Here is a 10,110-nt window from a genome sequence, read left to right as displayed (position 1 = left end):
ACATGGTCCAGTGCTCCGAGTGAACTTGAGTCGGAAGTTGCTGTTCGATCCACTCGGCGACGAAATCTGCAATTTCTTGGGACTTGATAGCTTTCTTTGCCTCAAACTTGATATCTAGGGGAAGAAGTTCAATCGCCCATTTGGCCACTCGACCAGTTGCATCTCTGTTGTGCAAAATCTCTGATAGTGGAGCGTCGCTAACGACTGTAATGGAATGATCAGAGAAGTAATGTGCAACCTTCTTCGTGGTCATATAAATCCCATAGACAAGCTTCTGGTAATGAGGATATCTTTGCTTTGAAGGAGTCAAAACTTCAAAAACATAATATACTGGGCGCTGAAATTTGAAGGCCTTTCCTTCTTCTTCCCGCTCGACCGTAAGTACTGTACTGACAACTTGTCCTGTGGCTGCAATGTAAATCAGCAAAGGCTCCTTGCTGATTGGGGCAGCAAGCACCGGCTGGGTGGAGAGCAGAGCTTTGAGCTCTGTAAACGCTGCATCAGCTTCTGGAGTCCACTCGAACTTGTCAGACTTCTTCATCAGTCGGTAAAGAGGCAATGCCTTTTCACCGAGGCGAGAGATGAATCGACTTAAAGCGGCCAAGCATCCTGTAAGCTTTTGGACGTCATGCACACGCACAGGACGTTTCATCCGGAGTATAGTACCAATTTTTTCAGGATTGGCGTCGATTCCCCGTTCGGAAACGAGAAAACCGAGTAACTTCCCACCTGGAACTCCGAACGTGCACTTTGACGGATTGAGCTTGATATCATACCTCCTGAGGTTGGCAAAGGTTTCAGCAAGGTCAGTCAGCAGGTCAGAACCCTTCCGTGACTTGACCACAATATCATCCATGTATGCCTCCACATTCCGACTGATTTGAGTGAGCAAACACTTCTGAATCATCCTCATGAACGTGGCTCTGGCATTCTTGAGGCCGAACGGCATGGTGACATAACAGAAGCACCCGAATGGAGTGATGAAAGCTGTTTTGATCTCGTCGGGCCCGTACAGACGGATCTGATGGTACCCGGAATAGGCGTCTAGGAAAGACAAATGCTCACATCCCGCAGTCGAGTCGACTATCTGGTCGATGCGGGGGAGAGGAAAATGATCTTTCGGGCAGGCCCGATTGATATGCTTGAAATCAATGCACATGCGAAGTGACTTGTCCTTCTTGGGGACCATGACAACATTGAGATGTGAACTGCCTTCGTTTCACCGAACGACTGAAAAGCTGATTCTGAAGCAGGCTTCTTAGCTCGTAGCAACTCACTCGGATCTGCAGTCTTCTGGTACTCTTGCAGCTCGACCACCGCCATCTGAGCGTCAGCAATCTTTGAGCCTTTCTGAAAACACTCTTCTGCTTTCTTCCGATTGCCTGTAACAGTGATCACACCTTTGGGACCAGGCATCTTCAATTTGAGATACACATAACATGGTCGAGCCATGAAGCGTGCATAAGCTGGCCTGCCCAAAATAGTGTGATAAGCACTTTGGAAATCCACAACTTCGAATGTCAACTTTTCCTTGCGGTAATTCTTGGAATCACCGAAAACCACATCAAGAGCAATTTGGCCGAGTGACTCGGCTTTCTTCCCAGGAATGACTCCATGGAAACTCATGTGACTGGTGCAGAGCCTGGACATCGGAATGCCCATCCCTTTCAATGTTTCTGCATACGTATGTTCAAACCGCTGCCTCCATCCATCAGGACTTTGGTCAGTCGAGTGCCTTCGACAACTGGGTCGACCACCAGAGCTTGCCTCCCAGGGGTGGCAATGTGCGTAGGGTGATCAGACTGGTCGAATGTGATGGCAGTCTGGGACCACTTCAGATAATTGGGTGTTGCCGGAGCAACCATATTTACCTCACGGTTAATAACCTTCAGTCGACTTTTGCTCTCAACATCAGCAAAAATCATCAGGGTGGAATTGACCTGGGGGTACCCATCGTCACTATCTTCCTTGTCCTCAACTTTGTCTGACTCCTTTTCCTTATCTTTGGACTGCTTGCCCTGAAACTGCTGGATCAGAAGCCGACACTGTCGAGTGGTATGCTTTGGGTAAATGAGTTTACCATCTTCATCTTTCTTGGTGTGGATGTGACACGGTAGATCCAAAACATCATTTCCATCTTGGTCTCTAACTTTCTTGGGGTTCCAAGGTCCTTTGGGTTTTCCCTTAAATTTTCCCTGGATTACGGCCAGGGCCTCCCCAGGAGCGGCTGGCTCAGCTTTCCGCTTCTGTTTTCGACTGGAATTTCCTCCGGTCTCCTGGGCGACTGCTTTATGCTTGCCACTCCGGAGTTGATCCTCATCTCCACCATTAGCGTATTTGGTGGCAATCTCCATCATCCGATTCAGAGACATCTCTCCAGTTCGACCGAACTTCAGATTCAATTCTCTGTACTTAACGCCTTCTTTAAAGGCACAAACTGCTTGATGATCTGGTACATTTTCAACTGTGTGATGCAATGTGATCCACCTCTGGATGTAATCCCTCAGAGTTTCATTCGGTTTCTGCACGCAAGACCGCAATTTCATAAGGCCTGCGGGTCGCTTGCATGTTCCTTCAAATGTGGTGACAAACACTCGGGAGAGATCCTCCCAAGTGTAAATGCTGCTGGGTGCTAACTGATTCAGCCACGCTCTGGCCGAGCCTTCTAACATGAGAGGCAGGTGCTTCATGGCTACCTCATCGTTCCCACCGCCAATCTGGACAGTCACTCGGTAATCTTCAAGCTAAGTATCGGGCTTGGACTCACCGGTGAACTTACTAACTCCAGTCGCCAACCTGAAGTTGGGAGGAATTACAGCAGCTCTGATGGCTTGACTGAAACACTCCGGCCCTGAAACATGTACTCTGCTACTGGTAGGCGCATCTCTGTCGTGGCCTTCTCGGTGAGCTCTATTCCTGTCGACCAAACCTTGAACGAGAATGGATCTCGCATCAAAGCCTGGTTCCCTGGGGTCGACTGGGATTCTCCGCCCAACACTATGAGGGCGTCTGTCAACCTACTGTCGAGGCACATATGATCCACTCCTCGGGGGAGGGGTTGGCACTCGATGTCGATCATCACGATCGAATCGGTGATCATACTGCGCATTCCTTCTGTACTGATCACGCCGGTCTCCATGTCCCTCACGCCTCGGAGGCGATCTTGGGCTGTGAGCCGACTGGACTGTATCCGCTACAACGGATCGATTGTGGATCCTGTTCCGCGACTGAGAAACAGCGGAATTATGGTCTCCCGCTGCCTGGAGCAACGCTCTGATTTGCAACAAGCCTCTGCCAGCCTCTGACTGGGAGGGCTGAATCGACTCTGCTATACGGGCCGCAGCCGCCAAATTCTGAATCGGAGTACGATATACCTGCGGGGGCGGAAAGAGTTGACGTCGACTGGATTCTGGAGCCCGTTGACGTGCTCTCTCGTCGAGTATTCGCTGGAGATTCTCCAGTCGAGTGTGCTCGGCCAAGTTAGCCAAGCGCGCGCCCTCCAAGGCTCGGGCCTCGGGGGTTTCTCCAACGATAGGAGTGTGGAGTGCATCCATGTTCCGGCGGCGGAGCTCCTCCCGCTGCAACGATGTGAGAGGCTCGGGGAGATACTCCTCGTGAGGACGCGACGGGTCACCCCCATCCGCGCCTCCGTCAGCGCGGGGGAAACCGGGAGGACTGTGTGGTCCATCGATCACCAGAACCTCTGCAGCTGGGTCACTGCTGCGCATTCGGATGCGGCCTCTGCGGAGCCAGTCGAACAGGTCGTAGAGGGATTCGTCGGGCTCGATTGCCGCGACTTATGGGGTGGCCGACTGGCGGGCCACCGCATGCCTCACCCACCTCTGAAGCCTCGACCGACCGGAGCGCTTGCGCCGGCGAGAAACAGGGCGGGCAGATGCCACGGGAGCCGACCGATACTGGGTCGATGGCTGCCGCAGGAGGACACCACGGACGCATGCGCGAAAGTGCGTCGCCCCGCGGACGGGGAGCGTGTCGACGTCGAGTGGAGCCTCCTGAAGCCAAGCGGAGTCGTCGGCGATGAACGTGAGCGCGCCGAGACGAATCTCGCGGCCCTCCACCAAAGCTCCGCCCGAAATCATGATCAAGGAGATCGGAAAAAATCGCAACTTCTCAAACTAGGCGCTAAGACTCCTGGCCCCACGGTGGGCGCCAACTGTCGTGGTTCTAACTCTGACAGTGATGTAGGGGGTATGTATGGAGAGGCTAGATCTTAGCTATGGAGGAGTTGTAAGCACACCAGGATTACGAGTTCAGGCCCTTCTCGGAGGAAGTAACAGCCCTACGTCTCGGTGCCCGGAGGCGGTCATCTGAATTACGTGTGTATGAATAACAGGGGTGCGAACCCTTGATACTGAGGAGGGGGTGGCTTATATAGAGTTCGCCAAACCCCTCCAGCCCTCAGTAATGCAAGGTTTAAAGTACATTAAGATTGGGGGTTACTGGTAACGCCCCTAATAAAGTGCTATGATGACCATAAAAGCTACTTAATGACCGACCGTTTGCGTGCAGGGTGACTTTGGATCTCCTGACAGTCGAGTGGTTGGAATTTGGTCGAGTGATTGCTTCGTGGTCGAGTGTCTTGAATCTGTCGAGTGAGACACCTCCAAGTCGATTGAAAGGTGACTTCTTCTAGGGATGTCCTTGGGTAGGGTACTTTGGACAGGTCCATGCCCCTATCCTAGGTACATAGCTTCATCAGCGACCGCATGGTCTCGACAATGGAGGACAAGCTGAATCTAGCACGGAATTATTACTGGGGTCTTATGGGCACGCTGGCACCTACTTCATCTTCCTTGAGGCTGGATGATCTGAATCTGCGCGGTTTACCCCCGGAGCTGGCTTCTGGTCTGGAAGTGGAGTTCACTCACACCGAGGTGAAGCAGGTGATTATGGAGATGCCTTCTGACCGGGCTCCTGGGTCTGACGGTTTCTCCGGCCTGTTCTTTAAGGTATGCTGGGATGTTATTATGGAAGATCTGATGGCTGTCATGCATGAGCTGCACAAGGGCAGATTCTTCTCCTTTGGCTGGTTGAACTCATCGATCATTTCATTGCTACCCAAGAAAGATAGATCCTTGGAAGTGGCAGATTTTCGACCGATCAACCTAATTCATGGTGCTGCTAAATTTTTTGCCAAGGTTCTAGCGGTCCGCCGTGCTCCGTTATTACCTGGGCTAATCTCGCAAGTTCAGAGTGCCTTCGTCAGCCGGAGAAGTACACATGAAAACTTCAAGTTTGTGCGTAATACCGCACGGTTGCTACATCGTCGGAAAATCCCGGTTGTACTTATGAAGATCGACATCTCCAAAGCCTTTGATACTTTATCCTGGGAATTTATTATCAATTTGTTGATTTGGAGAGGTTTTGGACGGAGATGGTGCTCATGGATTTGTGGCCTCATGTGCACTGCCTCATCCTCGGTTCTGGTCAATGGTGAGACTTGTGACCCCTTTGCGTTGGCTTGTGGTGTAAGACAAGGCGATCCACTATCACCGGCACTCTTCATCCTAGCTATGGACACGCTTCAGGCTATGCTACACTAGGCTACCAGACACAACCTACTCTTGGATTTGGGCCTGGGGAGCAATGTGCCAAGGGCTTCGTTCTTCGCGGACGACGCAATTCTTTTCTTCCGACCTATCCCGAGCGACATGCAGGTGATTTCTGCCACTCTGAAGCTGTTTGGTGAAGCCACTGGACTTCGCATCAACCTACAAAAGAGCACCATTACTTGCATCAGGACAAGTGACACCATCGTCGAGGGGGTGGCGCATCACTTTTCCTGTCAGCTAAAACCATTTCCCATTCAATATTTGGGGCTCCCTCTGTCAATTTTCAGATTACAGCGCCAACATATCCTACCGCTCATAGACAAATACTCCAACAGGATGAAAGGGTGGAAGCCAAGGATGCTTGCACCGGCGGGACGTGTGGCACTTACACAATCTGTATTGATGGCACTACCCCTGCACTTTCTTTCAGTACTACCACTGCCGGCATGGGCTTTGGAAATTATCAACAGGAGGTGTAGGGGCTTCATTTGGAAAGGGGAAAATGAGATCAGCGGTGGCCATTGCCTTCTGCCTTGGGCTAGAGTGTGTATGCCGAAGGAGCATGGCGGCCTGGGAATTTTGAATTTGAAGTGGTTCGGTGCGGCTCTGCGTTGCCGATGACCATGGATGCGCTGGGACCCTGAGGAGCGACCATGGCGGATGTTGCCAGACGGTCAGGAGGGAGAGGTAGCGGCCATTTTCAGTGCGGCCACGTCCGTGTGCTTGGGGGATGGAGAGCGGGCCAAGTTCTGGATGGACAATTGGCTACCGGAGGATGGCTCCATTGCGACCATGGCCCCGGCCCTCTTTTCTTTTGTCAAGAAGCCGGGCCGCACTGTCCGGGATGCCCTTCAGAATCACAGCTGGGTCCGAGACATCTCTGGTGGAGTTTCAGTCATAGCCATTGCACAATATCTCACTGTTTGGGACATTACTCAGAATATCTCATTGACGCCTGGTGTGCCGGATCGTCTACTATGGAAGCTGACGAAGGATCATCTCTTCTCTGTTAAGAGTGCTTACAACATGTTCTTTGTTGCCTCAGTGCGCTTTTCCTGCTACAAACCAATTTGGAAGTCCAAAGCTCCTCCGAGATGCAAGTTTTTCATGTGGCTGGTGGTGCATCGCCGGTGCCTGACAGCGGACAACTTGGAGCGCAGAGGCTGGCCCTCAAACGGCAACTGCCCGCTTTGTCTCGTGACACCGGAGGACTGCACACACCTGTTCGTGCACTGCAGGTTCACGCAGCAGGTTTGGCTCTTGTTCAGAGATTGGACACGGGCGGATTTTCAGGTGCCGGAGGATCGTTTCATCGATACAGAAGACTGATGGCTACAAGTACGTAAGGCTGTTCCCAAGCCTATGCGTCGTAACTTTGACACAATCTCCATCTTGATTCACTGGAGGATTTGGAAGGAAAGGAATTCCAGAATTTTTGAGCAGCAAGCGAGCAGTCCCTTCAGAGTTTTCAAAATCATCAGAGAAGATATTGGGATATGGATGGCGGCTGGCTGTATTACATACATCTAACCTGATCAAAGCAGTTTCTTGAGTCACTGTTTTGCTTCATTCTATTTTGTTTGACGACTGTTGTTGTCCTCCCTGTATTTTCGGAACGTCTCAATTCCGTGGGTTCCCAGCTTCTAGTTCGCCTAGACTGCAAACCCTTGTTGTACTGCTTCTTCTTCCTTCTAATAAAATTCGGCCTATGGCCCTTCGAGACATAAGTGTCAATCATAGGGAGTTAACAAATAAAATGTGCCTCCTGCCTTATGTAAACACTTCCTATTGACCAGGGTACATATTTGATGCTACTAGAGTCAATAGTGTCGTTGATAAATAATTCGTACTCGGACAATAGTATCTATCACAGCTCCTGGTTTTGAATGCCAACCAAAGTTCATGCTCATGGGAACTACAATTACTTCCGATGTGAGTAAGAATTGCAGAAATCTCAAAGTCCATACATCCCCACAAGATTTTTGTTGTTGTTGTTGTTGTTTTGAACTCATCCCCACTAGATTTGATCAAAAAGGACCAACTCAATTCTTATCGGAGCCGGATGACAAGCCTGCATAGGGATTGAAGTTCGGCGGCGTGATGGCCATCGACGGTGAAAAAAAAAGATGTGGGAGTCGTGCGCTTACTACCTGGAGGGCTTCGCCAACGATGTCCTGCCGCCCGTTCCATGAGATGGTAAATGAATACGATACTCCTGGTTGTAGACTACCTTGCGCGTAGGGGCCCTGAGATCGCAAGGAGAAGAATGCAGCATGAGGCTTCGCCAAAAATGTAGGATGAACTAGGGGCCCATGGGGCAGGAAAACCACTACGCTGCTCGAGGCCTGAAACTGCGCTGATTGCAACAACAACAACAACAACAACAACAACAACAACAACAACAACAACAACAACAACAACAATAATAATAATAATAATAATAATAATAATAATAATAACTGCGCTACTCGCATGGGGCAGAGCTTTCAAAATGAGGTGCCGCGTAGGCCAGATGACTGTGGCGTTGGACAGCCTGGCAGTTTGCTACCTAGTCGGCCTGTGCGTTGTTTCATCCTTCCTGCTCGCCTATATATCCGGCCATGACATCTTATTCCTTTGCGAAAAGAATCAACTGCCCATCTCCTTCGACTTCCAAGTTCCAATAGGAATGGCCATCCAGCCTAAACTGCCGTTCACACAACTCTTCCTCTTGATTCTTTATTTCCTTGCTGTAGTAGCGGTTCGGCCGGAATCATCCCATGAAATCAATCTACAGCCAGCAGACTTTCCCAACGAGCGCCTCTACCGAGCCTACCTTGCCATCCAGCGTTTCAAGAGCACCATAACTAGTGACCCCAATAACATCACCTCCACCTGGTCCGGCAATGACATCTGTGGCGACAAGACATATGTCGGCTTCTACTGCGCAACGCCGCCAGGGTTAAATGAGAAGCTAACAGTTACCGAGGTTATTCTCAATGGCTTTGGCCTGCATGCGCCGAGGTTACAACGCTTCGTCGATCAGCTTCCTGATCTGGCGCTTTTCCATGCGTCCTCCAACAACTTCGGTGGCGATATTCCTCACCTCGACAGCCTGCCATACCTGTTCGAGTTCGGCGTCGCTAAGTACGACCTCCAACCTCTTCATCCTTCCGGCCGTGTCTACGGGAGTGCAGAGGGAGGCGCTACGGGACAGGTTATTACGAAAGATGAAGGGAAGAAGAAGAAGAAAAAAAAGGGTAAACTTCAGCAGATTCAGTGCGCATATACTTTTCTTAATTTTACGTTTCACATCCGAGTTGGCTCCCCGGGAGGAGGAGGCAACATTCCGGGCGTTACCGATGCTAAAGCACTTATCCTGAACTACAACAACCTGTCCGGGAAACTTCCGACCAACATTGGCTTCTCCAAGTTGAGCTACCTCTCCCTCGCCAACAACAAGCTCACCGGGCCAATCCCGCCATCAATCGCGCGCTTGCAAGACTCCCTCCTCGAGATGCTCCTCCTCAACAACCAGCTCTCTGGCTGCCTCCCACACGAGCTCGGCATGCTCACCAAGAGCACCGTCATCGACGCCGGGATGAATCAGCTCACCGGCCCGATCCCTTCATCCTTCTCGTGCCTCAGCAGCGTCGAGCAGCTCAACCTGGGCGGGAACCGCCTGTACGGGCAGGTCCCCGACGCGCTCTGCAAGCTCGCCGGACCAGCCGGCCGCCTCTCCAACCTCACGCTGGCGGGCAACTACTTCACGTCGGTCGGGACGGCGTGCTCTGCGCTCATCAAGGACGGCCTGCTGGACGTGAAGCACAACTGCATTCCCGGCTTCGCCAACCAGAGGGGCCCGGCGGAGTGCGCCTCGTTCCTGAGCCAGCCCAAGACGTGCCCAGCGGCGAGCGCTCGCGTGGCGTGCCCCGCCGCGGACGCCAAGATGAACGTGGCGGCGCCGGAGGGGAAGGTGGCTAAGGACTACTCCAGCTACGTTGTGTACGCCACTCTGCATGAGTGAGGTGGCAGCGCATGCAGTGGGGACGCGCCCTGCCTAGCTACGTCGTCGGTATTCGCTCTTGTATTCTTGTATGTGTTTGGTGTGCACGTGATTGCTGTTTGTTTTCTTTGTACGTGTAGCTGTCGGGTCTAGATCTCGGCTACTGTGTGTGTTGTGCTGCTACGTCAGTTCTGTGGCAGTAAATTAATTTGGATTGTATCTTGCATGTTTCAATTATATATTTGTTGGCTGCATATTTCAATTATAGATGTTGGAATTATGTGAATTGCTCCAATGTGCCATCGGTTACCATTGCTTGATCGGTGAAATACAAGGTAAATATGTCATGTATCGTAGTTACTCTGTTTTGTATAACTAGCGTCTGTTTGTGCGTCTAGATTTATAAATATTAGTGGTGCGCGCAGAAATCCGGGACAGCAAGAATACGTAGTGTGGACCCCATGTGTTTGAATTATCCAATACAAATGTTCAATTTTTTTAACTAATTTCATCAAATATAACTGGAACACAATAGTCCTGTAATTGTGTTTG

The 10,110-nt window shown here is 51.1% G+C and overlaps 1 protein-coding gene across 1 annotated transcript; it reads left to right on the top strand.

Moving 5' to 3' along the window:
* Nucleotides 1-8,182: 8,182 nt before the first annotated feature.
* Nucleotides 8,183-9,823, top strand: LOC125517625 (uncharacterized protein At4g06744-like). Its single transcript, XM_048682833.1, has one exon. The coding sequence runs from the start codon at nucleotides 8,242-8,244 to the stop codon at nucleotides 9,577-9,579; it is 1,338 nt and encodes a 445-aa protein (XP_048538790.1). The 5' UTR covers nucleotides 8,183-8,241; the 3' UTR covers nucleotides 9,580-9,823.
* The last annotated feature ends 287 nt before the right edge of the window (nucleotides 9,824-10,110 follow it).

This window comes from Triticum urartu, chromosome 6 (genome assembly GCF_003073215.2).
Source record: "Triticum urartu cultivar G1812 chromosome 6, Tu2.1, whole genome shotgun sequence".
NCBI lineage: Eukaryota > Viridiplantae > Streptophyta > Magnoliopsida > Poales > Poaceae > Triticum > Triticum urartu.
Note: the sequence above shows the minus strand (reverse complement) of the source record. Positions and strands in the feature narration are given on the sequence as shown.

Bases quoted from the DNA above. Each gene is read 5' to 3' on its own strand.
- LOC125517625 (XM_048682833.1), top strand. From the start codon at position 8,242: ATGGCCATCCAGCCTAAACTGCCGTTCACACAACTCTTCCTCTTGATT.